At 30.0% G+C, this 15,455-nt stretch overlaps 2 protein-coding genes across 2 annotated transcripts in view; one reads left to right on the top strand and one right to left on the bottom strand.

The window, feature by feature from the left end:
• LOC101498312 (uncharacterized) overlaps nucleotides 1-5,569 on the top strand; it is a 7,084-nt gene extending 1,515 nt beyond the window's left edge. The window contains exons 3-14 of the mRNA XM_073369998.1: nucleotides 1-102; nucleotides 189-855; nucleotides 1,591-1,631; nucleotides 1,784-1,852; nucleotides 2,381-2,481; nucleotides 2,605-2,683; nucleotides 3,238-3,336; nucleotides 3,433-3,501; nucleotides 3,622-3,671; nucleotides 3,773-3,854; nucleotides 4,349-4,443; nucleotides 4,889-5,569. The exon at nucleotides 1-102 is cut by the window's left edge and continues 19 nt beyond it. Coding sequence (XP_073226099.1) covers nucleotides 1-102; nucleotides 189-855; nucleotides 1,591-1,631; nucleotides 1,784-1,852; nucleotides 2,381-2,481; nucleotides 2,605-2,683; nucleotides 3,238-3,336; nucleotides 3,433-3,501; nucleotides 3,622-3,671; nucleotides 3,773-3,854; nucleotides 4,349-4,443; nucleotides 4,889-5,015 — 1,581 coding nt within the window. The 3' untranslated portion in view covers nucleotides 5,016-5,569. The remainder of the gene's footprint in view (nucleotides 103-188; nucleotides 856-1,590; nucleotides 1,632-1,783; nucleotides 1,853-2,380; nucleotides 2,482-2,604; nucleotides 2,684-3,237; nucleotides 3,337-3,432; nucleotides 3,502-3,621; nucleotides 3,672-3,772; nucleotides 3,855-4,348; nucleotides 4,444-4,888) is intronic.
• A 385-nt stretch (nucleotides 5,570-5,954) lies between these two features.
• Nucleotides 5,955-8,223, bottom strand: LOC101497984 (uncharacterized). The gene is made up of 3 exons (XM_004486485.4): nucleotides 7,960-8,223; nucleotides 6,297-6,363; nucleotides 5,955-6,210 (listed from the first exon to the last, which is right to left on the bottom strand). Exons 1-3 carry the CDS (start codon nucleotides 8,142-8,144, stop codon nucleotides 6,130-6,132), a joined length of 333 nt encoding a protein of 110 aa, XP_004486542.1. The 5' UTR covers nucleotides 8,145-8,223; the 3' UTR covers nucleotides 5,955-6,129.
• Nucleotides 8,224-15,455: the final 7,232 nt, after the last annotated feature.

Below are 15,455 nucleotides of genomic sequence, written 5' to 3'. Positions count from 1 at the left end.
GATTCATTTTTCAATTTTCCTAGAAGTGGCATTAGTAATAAATTTGGTCTTGACCCTCAGCAGCCACTTCAAACTGCTCTAGCGTTGAAAATCTCGAATTTGGTTTGTATTTGTGGTATTGCTTTTCATGTTTTTGTTTTTAGGGTTTAGCTTGTTGGCATGTCTTGATGTTGCAAATGTTTAAACAGGCTTCAAAGATGAGTAATAAAGTCAAGTCTAAAATCCGGACTCGAGAAAATAATGTTGGTGGAGAAGGAGGGAGCGGAGAAAGTCATCATTTAGAGCATGGTTTCTCAGACGGGGGTGACCAGAGAGAGGATGCTAATTCCAGTGGAGCTAGCACGCCCGCAGGAGAGGTGCCGCCGTCTCCTTTTGGTGTATTTTCTCACGTCGAAGAGAGATCACAAGGGAAAACTACGAGAAACTCTGGTGATGAGAGTGAAGAAAAACCTATACACAAAATCATAACTTCTAAGGCTGAAGCATGGATTCAAAAGAAAACTATGTCATGGCCATGGAAAGTAAATGATAGGGAAGGATCCGAGTCAAAGAACGTTCGTGTTTCTTGGCCTTGGTTGCTGGGTGATCAAGAAAAAGAGCCAGCTAATCAGAAGAACATGTCTTCTGGATTGAAGCTGGAAAGCCGAGCTGGTGAAAGTTATCAACCTGTTAATAATGAAGCTTCAGGAGGATCGTGGTCCTCGTTCAATGCTAACAGCACAAGTAGTACCAGCAGTTGCGGGAGTGGCAGCGGTAGCAGTTCTGCTGCCAATAATAGAGTGGACGTTGACACCGATTGTTTAGATTACGAAATTTTGTGGGAGGATTTGACTATTGGAGAGTCAATTGGGCAAGGTAGTCATGTTTTTATCTATAGTGGAATGCTTGTCTATAGTGGCATGCTTGAGAAAGTAATCTTTTGACACTATCTACTAAAAAGATGTTTAAGGAATCTTGACATATTAGTATAAAGAAATGATATTGTGATTTGTGACACATAAATTTGACAACATTTTGGATGGTTAATGCAGTTCGAATATGTGGTTAATTATGTTTATTGGATGTTTAATCGAATATAAATTAATCATCTAGTGAACATAGTTAACCACAATTTAGAACGCCATTAATTACAATTTTACAAGTGTTCAAATAAACATGATATTCATTATAACCATCAAAATTGTGTTCAAACATACATGATTTTGAGATTTTCAAATATACATGATATGTATTAATTATTAACCACAATTTATTCATTTTAATGACATTCAAAATTGTGGTTAATTGGGTTATATAGATATTTAATGAGTTGCGACGCCTTGTTATATTCATTAACCATCTATTAAAAGTAATTGACCACGTATTTTGAACTGCATCAACCTTGTAAGTTGTTGAATTTTGTGTCAAACTGACAAAAGTCTTAACATATTACCTGTACTTCAAGTTCTTATTTTTGCATTTTTTTCGTTTCTTTAAGAGCCTTGATAATTTGATTCCATGCTTGAAAACTCAAATATTTGGTCATCAATAGTTATCATGCATTGGTGTGCTATAGATGTTTTCTATTAACCTTTTATTGTTGCTTTGCAGGTTCTTGTGGAACTGTATACCATGCTCTGTGGTATGGATCAGTATGTTTTTTTCTCAACCTGTGATTTCCGGTTTTTAGTTCATTTTTTATCAAGTATATTATATTGTGCAAATTCTTCGCTGCAGCTTGAATTTACTAATATTTAATATACCAAAGTCCTTTAATGTGTTAAATTGAACATTGTTTCTTCAGGATGTTGCTGTCAAGGTTTTCTCAAAGCAAGAATATTCAGATGATGTGATACAGTCCTTCAGACAAGAGGTATATTCTCCGGCGGTCTAATTATAGAATTGATTCTTTCAATTTTACTTTGATAAGGTTTTCACAATGAAATAATTTTTTTTACCTTTTTCATAATATTTACTGCTTTTATCGTTATGTCTTATGCCTATCCGCATATGTGATGGATGTCAGAGTTTTGGTTTCTTAATATGTGAACTTAGTTCGATCTACTATCCATACTCATTAGATTGGGTCATTAAGTTGGGTCATGTTCAATAAGGATCTATACTCATCATGTTTATGGTTGTTAGTTCACTCAGAATTGAACGAGTTTATGACTCTACGTATCAAAATAGATTTAACGTTCTTACAAAGTTATTTATGTGTAAGATCAAGTAGACTCGCAGACTTGTATTTACTGACATAGAATTGTGTGTTTTAGGACGATCGGACAAGTCTATAAAATAATGGTTATTTTCCTCTTTACATTAAGTATCTCCATGAGTAATTGAACATTCTTAAACTCACTTTGTATAACATTGATTTGACTATATATTTTGTGAAAAGGTGTCTCTCATGAAAAGACTTCGCCATCCAAATATTCTACTCTTTATGGGGGCAGTAACTTCACCTCAGCGTCTATGCATTGTAACCGAGTTTCTCCCACGGTTAGTCCTGAACTTTACTTTGACATCCCTTGTGTCATGAGCATTTCTGATTCGAATTTGTTGTGCTATTATGTTTCAGAAATTTTTTATTTGTGCTGATAGTTTGTGTTTTAATCAATTCAGCGGAAGCTTATTTCGTTTGCTCCAGAGAAACACGGCAAAACCTGATTGGAGACGGAGAGTTCACATGGCCTTAGATATTGTGAGTTCTTTGAAGCAGAATTATGGGCAAAATCTCATAGATAGTTTTTTTACTCAAATTTCTTAGATATATAGAGCGATAGGTAGATAATGTCTGCGCTTCTTTTTAACTGTCGCTTTTAAAAAAAAAATTGTTCTTATTTATTTGTCGTCTTTAAAGTTCAATGCAACATCAACTATTATTTTGTCAATAATATCCTTAAATATCTATTGCAGAGAGAAAAATAGTTGAACTGAGATAATCAATATTAATGGTGTTATAGAAAAAAGATAAACAATTCCATCAGAAGTAACAAAGTTTATTAGCTTTTTTAGTCTGTGTAAATAACATTAAAACGACTATTAAAAAGAAACAGAGGGAGAAAATATTGATTCTTATGGTGCCAATGTTTTTTAGGATTAGTGGCACACTCATTCTTTTCCATTTTAAAATATATTTATTTCAGACATCTGTTCTTGAAGCACTACTTGGCTTTGAGTTAAACACCTATTTGTAATCTTAGAAACAATTTTTCATTTAATTGAAGCAATGGTGTATGCTTACTCTTTCTACAGGCACGAGGTGTAAATTATCTTCATCGTTGCAACCCTCCTATCATCCATCGAGATTTGAAGTCTTCAAATCTTCTAGTTGATAAAAATTGGACTGTGAAGGTCACACACACTTGTCATTTTTTTTTTATTCTCCATATGTTGAATTGTAACAGTTTTTTCAACTTAGATACACTTAATCATATCTAAGTCGAACAGGTTGGTGATTTCGGTCTTTCACGTATCAAACATGAAACCTATCTCACGACTAAAACTGGAAAAGGCACGGTAGGCTCTTTTTTTTTTTTGTCTTATTAGATCTTTGATCTGTTTGAAATTGGTCGCTTTAAATTGTCGGCATGTAAAAATATCTTTTACCGATTCTTCTGGCATTTTTCTTCTTTGTAGCCTCAATGGATGGCACCAGAAACTCTTCGTAACGAACCCTCAAATGAGAAGTGCGTATGCTTTATACCCTCAATTGTTCTCTTTTTCACTCTCTTGCATTGTTACTTACATTCCACTTTTGATATCTATTTTTGCTGCTTGGGAAAATCAGGTCCGACGTTTACAGCTTTGGGGTGATAATGTGGGAACTTGCAACTGAAAAAATCCCTTGGGATACACTCAATGCAATGCAGGTACTGTTTTTATGCTTCAAAAGAACCATAAGCAAAAGTGATTTAATTAAATTAAAACTGAAATTTCTTTACCAATTCCATTTGTCAGTATTCTTTCATCGTCGCATATTAACATTTTTTTCCATGGAACAATGATTTTCTTCCATAAGTAATTATTTACATAATTATTTTCTTTGTGATTAATCGTAAGTAAACACACATAAAGTTATGTTCAAGGAAGCTTCCTTACAAAACTAACTCTAAAGCATTTTTTGTTTAGGCTTAAATGCATTGCTTGAGTTTACTTATTGTTAGGTGTTTAAATTGCTTCATGGTGTTGCTAGTTGCTACATATTTGGTTTTCAATATTTGCATATAACCTAACTTCAAAGATCTTTATAACCGGGCACTTTTTATTGTCTTCTCCTGCTCCAAATGCCATTTATTATGTTCCACCATCTATTCAAGCTTTTAGAAGGTACAAATATGAAAAACAGTTTCTCTAGTTTTTGCAGGTTATTGGAGCTGTAGGGTTTATGAACCATCGGCTAGAAATTCCGGAAGATGTCGATCCACAGTGGGCTTCTATAATCGAGAGTTGCTGGCATAGGTGTCATTTCTTGAAACTTTTATATTTCTAATTAACTTTTCATTTCTTACCCACTGCTCTAAATTTCCAAACACAAATCTTATCAACCTTTGGAAAAAACTAACAAACTTAACATGGATTTTCATATTTCTTTCATTGGATACTTATTTAGTGACAAACTTCACTTATTTTTCATATAAGCATATTGATCAATGAGTTTCAATTATGGACGAATTATTCAGGAGAACCTTAGTTCAAATCATGACCGGAACAATCTTTTGACTAGACTTTATTTACCTCTCAGCCGAATTCTGGATTATTAAGGCCCATTTCCCATGGGTACTAGAGGATTAAGACCGTAAAAACATTATTGGTCATCAACCATACTTGATTTTCTTGAAGCCATGTTTGGTGCACTTACCAACAATCTTATATGCTAACTTACAACTTAATCTTTCACTATCAGTGATCCGGCTAGCCGACCAACATTCCAGGAACTTTTGGACAGGCTTAAAGAACTGCAGAGGCGGTATGCCATTCAGTTCCAAGCAGCCAGATCTGCTGGTGGGGACAGCACGCAAAAGGAGCCCTAGCTAAGATGCTGATCCATCTTTGAGAATTGTTCTTTTTTGTCACTCGCGGCTGATGCATTAGGATTCTTTTGCACATATCTCACAAAAACATTCCTCATGAGTTGATGAGTTGGTGGTACAAACAGCTGGTCTTGGATCCCTGCGGCATTAGTCCTTCGAATTCTTGTTCTTCGACATTTTCTCAGTATCTTACAAGCGGACAGGAGAAAGGAAAAAAAAGGTGGAAAAAGGTTGCCAAACTGTTGTAGTTATTTTATGTGTTACCATGGAAGATCTTAAACTTGATAGTGCTGCTGTATGTTTGGAGTCTTGTGAGTGAGTTTCTATTGTTATCTTCATTGTAATGTAATTTCATATGGAAAATGTTTGTACCACTTTCAAATGTACAGAAGGTAGAAGAAAAAAAAGTAAAGAGAGCAAAAGAGCTTTCATTTGTACCACTTTTAGTTCCATATATTATCCTAGTTGATTATCCACAATAACTTGAAGTGGTTTGTGAATGTTTATTGCAGCCTTATTGACCAAATCATTTATATAAAGGGCTATATTTGGTATGCTTTTGTTGGAACTATATTAAAAAAATGTTTCTAAATTATAATTTAGTTCTACACGTTGAGCGATAAATAAATTTTTTAGAAATAATAAAAAGGCAGACATTGAATCCACATTGAATCCGTATACAGAAGATTTTTTTCAATCTTAAATTGGGATATATTTTTTCACTTTAAATTTATCTCAACAAAAAAAATATAAAAATTAAATGTATTTTAGATATAATATATACTTCCACCACCAAATGTTGCGCAATCCAATGGTTTGATTATCCAACAAGCAACAAAATGGTTTGAGTGGAAACTAGTTCAAGGTGAGTTTGATTATGACAAATATGTCCAACAAGCAAGCATGCATCGATGAAAAACATTGAGATAACCGCCACCATTAGATAATGAAAACTTCTTTTGAGAATGGGGATATTCCAACGACAAAAAACATAGTTCAGATTTTTAATGAACTATATCATAGTATACATTTGAGGTTCACATTTCAATGCAAAACGATGTAAGTTAATACAAATCATATTCTGAAACATTGGCCCTTGTTTTTTTCTACCACATTAGCGAAGCAAATGCCGAATGGCAGCAACTGCATCACCTTTATGTTCGCGTAAGGTTCTTTCAGCCACTTTTTTGTCCAACTGTTATGTAAGAAACATATGTTAATTGATTGGAATGGAATGTAAGCTTCTGGATAGATTTCGGTACAATATATTAAAGAAGTTACCTCTAGTTCATTTGCAATTATATCAACTTCTGCTGGATTTATCTTAACAGCAGCTAATTCTTTCTCCCTGTGAATCAATCAAAATGCATGCGACGGTTTAGACAGACAAGGAAAACAAATCACAAGTGCAGGCGTAACAAGAGGGACAATGGTGCTTTGAATTTTACATATAACTTATGAATTATTTTTTTTTTTACACGATCATGTTTCACTCAAGTTAAAATTAAAGCTTCAGAACTAAACAAGTGATTTACTTTTTACTTCTATTAGTTATGCAGCATTATATTTAACAGTACAACAGAAAGGAAAGGAAAACTTAGATATTAAACATAGTAAACAATTAGAAGTATCCATCTTTGTTGCACAAATGAATTATGAAAATATCAAATAAGAACAACGGCTCCTCCTATGCTTTCAAACATTTCAGAGTACATATTCAAGTTGAAGACTGACACAGTTTTTGGTTACCATACTAGATTTGGAAGAGAGGGTGTGTAAGGGGGAAAACAATATCATATCTATGATTAATTAAAGGAAAATGCTAACAAGGGCCCCAAGGGCACTTGTTGTGATCCAAATATACAAATGAAGTATTGAAAGTGCATTGGAACTACTTTTCAAAAGTTTAACTTTTGTTTCTTTAAATGTAAAATTTCTACTTTGATTTCTTAACAAGTGCCCTTAGGGCACTTCTTAACAAGACCCTTAATTAAAACCTTCGGCTTCCGATTTTCTAGTACCTACACTAGCTTGTCACGCACCAAAAACACTCGTAAATTTCAACCCTGCTGCCTATGTTCCAACATTTTAACGGTGTAACCTTTAACCAAACCCACTCATTACGAAATGAATAATTTAACCCTGATGGTCTTTCATCAACTTCATTCCATGAGTAATTTAGCCCCCCAAATTCAAAATTAGCAATTTATCTCAATATCTATTTGCAACAACCAAAATACTTTTCACCTAGGTGGGTTGGCTATGTAGATTGATTGATGCCATAAAGCCCTGACATGTATCAAGTCCAAAGATAAACTATGTATTTACCTCTAAATCTCTATAGTTTGACCTATAGTCTTTCTTGGACTCCCAATATCTCTGACTATAAGACTATTCTCCATCTTGTCAACACACCTAATCAATACATATATCAGTTTTTTCTGCACATACCCACACCACCTAAAATGAGACCCTAACTCCATTTCTAATCATTGAACTTCTATTCCTATTTTTTATTTGTATCCATTAGTCCAATATAAGATTCTCATCTCTACAACATTAAATTCTTGTTGGTTGTATACCTCCAATATTCCATTTAATGCAACATAACAGGTCTAATACCTGTATGGTAAAAACTTCCTTTTGTTGGAGTGGAACTTTTAAGTTGCTTATTATACATGAAACATCCCTCCATTTCATCCACTCCACTTAGATCCTATCCTACGGTTGACATCTACCTCTGTCTCTTCATAACTTTAAAAACGGTGAGTTGTAGTATTGTATGTTGTCTAATTTTCATCTCAAAGTTAGAATTTGTCTCTTAAGTTAAACTTAATTTCCATATACTTAATTTCCATATAAAACAAACAAGAAAATACTTAAAATATTTTTTGTACCAAAAATAACCTAATTGACTTGACAAGTGAATAATTATGTTGTTTACCTCATGCGCATGACATTCCAATCGGCTTCAGCAGAAGCCGCAATGGAAGCCATGGCTTCTTGAACGCGAGTGGAATCAAGCTGACGATCTTCGACGCGGTCAGTGAGTTTATCGAATGCTTTACTCTGCTGCTGCATGTCTTTGGAATCCACTACCATCTCTACTCCTTCGTCTCCACCCTCCATTTTTCTTCTTCTTCTTCTTCTTCTTCTGGTTTTGTTTTACCCTAGCAAATTTCAAAAACCCAAACACAATGAAGAGAGTGAGAATCAATGTGTTATGAGAAAATCATGGGCTTGCTTTTTATTAATGGGCCTTGGTTATTAGACTTTTAACACAAATTATCCATGTGAAGGATAGGGAAGTATTATTTGTACCCTTATAATTGCTATTCATAGCCCCCACAAATTACTCATTAAATTTTCCTTCCCCTACACCCCCCCACCTTTCTGTTTTCATTTTCTAGATCAATCTTAAACTTGAATGCTAATATGTTATGGTACTCATTTTTTAATGAATTCTATTTTGTGATATAAAGAAATGTGTGAGGGTATAGATGATATTTTGAAGTGGACAAAAGACCGATCCAAATTCAATGTCATTCATTTTTTATTATATAAACTTCACATTACTATAAATTAAAATAGGTTTAATTCTAAAGTAATATATTAACGTGAGTGTTACAGTGTTTACAAGTAAATTCCACCGTTGAAAATTATTTCTAACATAGATTTCGACAAAAAGAAAAACTTTATAAAAGGAATAGATAATAATCTCCTCAAAAATGTATAAGATGTTGACAAAAAAAAAAAATACACAAGACAATCATGATAAACAAAATGAGGGTGTTTGTAAAATATGAAAGATATATATAACTCATTTAGAGTCAAGAGTAGATAATTTGGCTGGAGAACTAAGAAATATTAAAACCATTTTAAATAAAAATATAGAATTTAAATTCTAAAAATTAACCTAACTACTAATTTACTCATATTAATTTATAACAAAAGTTGCCAACTTTGAAAGTAGGTCAAGCATTTTTAAGTCCTCCCCATGTGTGTAATATGGGACAATCAATTCGGTAAAAAGGTGATTCAACACTATCCCCATCGTTTGATCGTGTTTCAAACTTGAAACTACCCCATTGTTTATCATTTCCATGTCTACAATGTAATCAATAATTGATAATTGAAGTCTACTTATAATTAATATTTAACACCTAAATGGTCATTTGCTTTAAGATTAATTGGCTGCTAGCTGGAATATCTTTTCTTGTTCTTCTTGATTAGGAAGATAATTAGTATTCTATCAAGTAGACAAATTAAACACTATTGGATCTTGTTTCAATGTTAGCTGGAGCCACTGATATAATGCATATATAATATATGGTCAATTATGCTATAGCAAAACTCGTCAAATTGTGAGATAAATAAAAATTTGGACCCAAAATCCAAATAACTTTTCGATGATATAGACATAAAGGGAGATGAGAAAAAATGAAAACGAGTCATTTTGTTTAACATATGATTCAATCTTCTTCGATTTTCTCTATTTTATTTTTATTTAAAAAAAAAACTATAATATTAAAAAAATTTATCATATAAATCATACATATCAAAATTTTACATAAATATAAAATTATTTGATATTTTATTGAAATTTATAAAGATTAACAATGTTCAATAATAAAAGTGCATAAAACATTAATTTTTATATATTTTAATAATATATTAAATAATTTTAAATTTATGTAAAATTTTACATACACTCTATATGAATCCCAAAAAAATTATAAAAAAAACCTAAATTGTGAAAAATAAAAAAGATTGAGGTTTGGAGTCAGAGAATATGAACTCATATACTTAAAAGTTAGATAATGAGAGCTAGCTATGTCTCTTCCTATATATAATCATTTAGTGGAAAACAAGGAATATTGTATTTAGAAAATAAACTATTAAAGCTCTAGTGGTATATATAGACCTCGCTTTTCTGTCTCAATGATCGTATATATGCCAATTACAAATTATAGTTCTCATCACTTAATTAGTAATATAGTATTAATGTGACTGCAAGTTAAATGAGTCTTATTTAGTAAAATAAAATAGACTTCTGAATCCAAAGACTTAGAAGAGTATGTCCCATATATTTTTGGAAAAGTCGCGTTCTTTTCTTCATTAAGGAAATTGGTCAATTAGGTTTTATCTTCCTCAATTGAATCTATGTCAACTCTGCACTTCATTATCATGAATAATTTCTATGAAAGAGATCGGAACTCATTGTTTGTTTGGGTTGATCATCAACCTTAGGACATATGTTTTATTGCTCCTTAATGCAAGTACTAAGTAAGCACATGAAGGAAATGTCTTTCCATTAGTAATGCCAGGATTGTAAGTTTTGTAAGTTAAGCAAGTCGACCTTGTTCTTAAAGCACTTATTAAGTAGGACTTGGATCAATCACAACAAAATAGACTTGTAACAAACAAACCCTTAGTTGTAACAAACAAATCCTTAGTTGTAGGGTGTTCATAGAAAAGAGGGTGACGCTGCTAATGAGTGACATATTGTATGGAGTCTCGCTAATAGATAAAGGAAGAGTATGTGCACTAGCACACTTAGGCCTTGCAACGGGACAATGTGGGGTTGGATTTTGTCTCTGTCACCCCCCCGCACCCAATTAGTCGAGGAAAATTTACATCCATCCTTATTTTTTATTGGGTGTGAAGTTTAAGCTCCTATCTCCATCTGCGACGAGTTCGAGTTTCTCCGCTCACACTCATACTAATTTATATATAAAAAATAGACTTAATTGCAATTTTGGTCCTTATATTTATACTGATTCACAGAATTGGTCCCGCTATTTTAAAAGTCGACAGTTTTGGTCATTCTCTCAAATTTTTGAATTATGAAAATGATAATTTAATATATTTTAAATGACGTGACATATAATTTAATGATACAGAACCATCTAAATTAATTAATTATTTATATGTTATTAATTAAATTAAAAATATAAAAAAAGAAAATTCAAAGTTAAAATTTAAATTTTCACGACGTTTTATTTCAATTTCATGGGTGTTAATCACTATACATCATCGTAGCATATGTCACATTATTTAAAATATCTCATGTCATGGTTTTTTAGTTAAAAAATCAGAGGGAGAGACCAAAATTGTCGACTTTTAAATTAGGAGGTTCAATTTCGTGAATTAGTATAAACGCAATTACTAAAACTACAATTAAGCTTAAAAAATAATAAATTTAAAAGTGATATCTATTATAATCAATGTAATAAAATAATCATTATTATACAATAATAAAATTAAAAATATTAAAATCATATTTTTTTTATAAAAAGATAAAATTATAATTTTAATATTTAAAAAATATTAAATATATAAAATATATATATATATATATATATATATATATAAAATTTAAAATTTAAAAATAACAATAATATTGTTTTTGAGACAGATTCGATTACACTTGCAAATATTAACACTCCTAATATGATATTATATGTAAATTTTAATTTTAGAAAAAATCTCCACTCACGTTATTGTGTTGCACACTACGCTTACTTAGTTGATCAGATCATATAGTCCTTCGAGCGACCAACCACACATCTTCTCTTTATAGTGCTTTCTTATTTTTTGAATTAAAAAGAAAAAACCATGATAAAAGATAAAAAGAATACAAGAATAAGGCATGATGGGACATTAAAACTATTTCAAATGTGATCATTAAAACTATTATAGATAACATAGATTTTGCATAACCAAAGCATGTGATCCAAAGTTACCCAGTGTTTTATTCAGGTCAATAATTTAATGTCCCTATATTTAGCAGCTATATTTTCTATAGTTCATTTTATATAATTAGGGGTCACTTTTGTATCATCTCCATTCACAAATCTCATTCAGGTGCGTCTTTAGAGCAAGACACATGATAAAAATAAAAATAAATTCAGGGACATTATTGGCATCGTACAGAACATAATTGCCTATTTATCATGTATCTTCCTTCAAACTTTATAAAACCTATGGTACGCAGTACCATTGTTGAGTCATATTAAATTGGTGATTGATCACTCAAACTATATGAGTGCATATATATAGAAAGTAATCTGTTGCTCTATCCTATTCGCAGTACCATTGTTGATTCATATTATTGTTTTACTCTTTTTTGTTGTAAGCTATGCGACTGCATAAATTAATGTTGGAACATAGAGTTTGTTAATGTTTTAAAAATTATTAAAGTCTTATATTGGAAAACTCTGATAATTTAAGTAGTTTTCAACTCTATAAATACTAAAGTCTCACATTAAATAGAAAAAATATGTGAGTTTGCTTTTATTATTATATAATGAGTTTCAAACTCTTGTAAAAAGTACACATAAGTTTGATGCATTTTTCAATTTTTTCTTCTATTTTCTATTTTCTATTCTGCTCGACTGATTTCTGAGTTACTTCTTCTCTCTCTTTCTATCCCTTCGATATTTTAAATCAAAGAGCTGTTGTTACATGGTCCCTTCGATTTTTAGAGTGGTTGTTAAGTCGTAGTTCTTGAGATTTTTAGTAGTCATTTTGATTTATGAGTTATCATAATATTATATTGCAAGTGACTTTAATCATCATATGGAGAATGACTTTAACAGTCATATTGAGGGTATAATTCTAAAGCGGATTTCTACGGTGCAGTAGAATTCTAATACAGTGAATTTGAATTGTTTTATCCTTGGAACTTCGTGGTTAATAGTTTGTTTTGCACAATTTAAATAGTATTGCAAAACGTCTTAAAGCGAACGATCTAAACCATGACTCAATGTAGTAATATATTCGACAATACAAATTAATTGTAAAACAGTTTTCAAAACTCAAAAATAATAATTAATTTTTTGAATTCTGTGCGATTTAAATGGCCAGTAAACTTTTCCTAAAAGTTTTAACAATGTTGCAAGTGGAAATTTGAATTCAAAAGACTTTGATCTTTTTTTGACTCGTTATTATACCATATATTTGAATTAGAGTCTCTTTTATAATTTTTAGATAGATTACATTTTTATGATTCTTTAACTTAATTTAAAATAATAGTTTAATATTTTATTTTATTTTTTATTTAATCTTTTTCTTAACTTTAAACGATAATTTGATTATTTATATCTTAAAATTTTAATATTATATTTTTTTACACAAACCTAGGAAAATGATCATCATCTTTAAACAAAATCTTGAAAATTAATTATGAACTTCAACAAAATATAGATTTTCATCAAATTTATAAGTGGAATCTTTAAAACAACAACATCAAATTTATCAAATAAAGAATTCATATTTTAAGATTTAAATTATAAATTTTCAATTTAATAAAAAAATCACAGTTAAAGATTTAGATTATAGATTCTCTATTTGGGTCAACAAATACATGAGTTCTTATCAAACCTAGAAATCCATGATCCAAAACCCAAATAAATAAATAAATAAATAAATAAAAAATAATAATAATAATTGTACTAAAACCAAAAATAATAACAATTTAGGGATTTAATATGGAGAAAGATAGAAGAAGTGTGAGTTTTCTATTTGATAAATTTGAGGTTGTCTTAGAGATGAAAATATGAGTTTATTAAAATATTTGAGTTATGAATTTGATGAATATAATAATTTTTACAAGTTTGTGTAAAAAATTATAATATTATTAATATTTTAAGATATAAATAATCAATTATTTCTTAAAATTAAATAAATGACTAAATAAAAATAAATAAAGACTGAATTGTTGTTTGAAATTAAATTATTAGACTGCAAAAATATTTTAGGTACTTTTTAATACAATCTTATATTTTTCTGTATCAAAAAACAGGGTATAATACCTCTGTTTTCAATTAAGAAAAAGGATGATACTATCTTCGATTAATGGTGTTTACATTAGAATTGGTAATCAAGCCTTAACAAGTTGTTCGCAAAAAAAATCTCAATTAATTGTAATTTATTTGGGGCAGCTGTTTTTTAGTGTATCTTATATATACAACTGCGTACACTAATTTTTTATGGGTTTAAAACATATAAGAATTGCCATAATTGAATCTTTTAAATAGTAAATTTATATATGATGAGTACTTATCGTTTTTCTTACATACTTAGAGAACTCAAATCAGACCGATTTGTTTATTTTTTAATTTTTATAAATATTTTTATTTGAAATAATCCAAAATCTACAAAATTTGTCGGCAAGGAAGAAGACGAATGAAATGTGCAATATTAAGAGACAATGTGCAATATTAAGGGACTATGTTGAAAACTTACTCATCTCAATCTTCCATATGCATTTATTCATTTAGTGGAGACCATATGGGGCAACCATCCATACTACCTTTTTTTTTCTTTTTCTCTTTTGCCACTTTATTAATTTTTTTCTTGGAGTTTGATGGACAAAGCCATGACCCCTCCATGTGGTTTAGAGAAAAGCTTTTAATTAAATTGCATTTTTTTTATTTCTTTGAAATGCTTGTCCTTTTCTTTACCTTAACTTTTTGTTGTACTCACATGGCGTAGACCATATGAAAAGCAAAGATAGTATTATAAAAATAAAGAGAGAAGAATAAGTAAGAGGGTTGGTTTGTCTAACATAGCAAAGAAATTAAAGTTGGTATAGTAGTAAAGATGGTTATGGTGTTGGAGTGTGCCTTGACATACCACATGTGACTATGATTTTTCAACGCCTATGTATCATCCTATTCTCTTAATAATAATTCATAGCCAAATATATATATATATGGTTAAGACTACTAGTTGAAAGAGCCTTCAAGCAAACAAAAGAAAGACCAGGGGGAAAGAACAGAACATGTTTATTACCTAAAAGTTTATCGTGTTTTATTTTAAATCAAATTTATAAATTTTTAATTAAAAGTATTAATCTTTTTACTAATTAATATTAAATTTATTAATTACTAACACTCCACCTCATTGAGAATATTGTTTTACAAGTTTTTAAGGGAGATTCAATTAGTTTGTTTATGTTTCTATTGTAATATTTGTGAAATGATTAGAGTGTATATTAATAAAAAAAATTAATTTATACTTTTTAAAATTTGAAAATTAATAAATTTCTAAGAAAAACTTTATAATTGGGGACGAGGGAGTATAGTGTTTTTTGGATATGGTGATTATCGATTTTTTTTTTATTATAAGAGAAAAAGCCAGTAAAGTTGATACTAATAATAGTACATATATATTATTTTACGAAAGTATTTTATTTAATTAATTTTATATGTATAAAGCTTTAATAAATTTTTATTATATTTTGTTTGTTTGTAGATAAGATATTAAATATCATCAGAAACTCACATACACAATTTAAATGTCTAATTTTAAACTCATAATATTTAATCATTTGAATTAAGATTTAAGGAATTTATTTTTATTTTTATTAGATTTAATATTTCTTAATATATTTTTGAAAAATTACACAAAAAATAAATGTGAATGAGATAAATT

This window comes from Cicer arietinum, chromosome 1 (assembly GCF_000331145.2).
Source record: "Cicer arietinum cultivar CDC Frontier isolate Library 1 chromosome 1, Cicar.CDCFrontier_v2.0, whole genome shotgun sequence".
Lineage (NCBI taxonomy): Eukaryota > Viridiplantae > Streptophyta > Magnoliopsida > Fabales > Fabaceae > Cicer > Cicer arietinum.
This window is presented reverse-complemented; position numbering and strand designations above follow the sequence as displayed.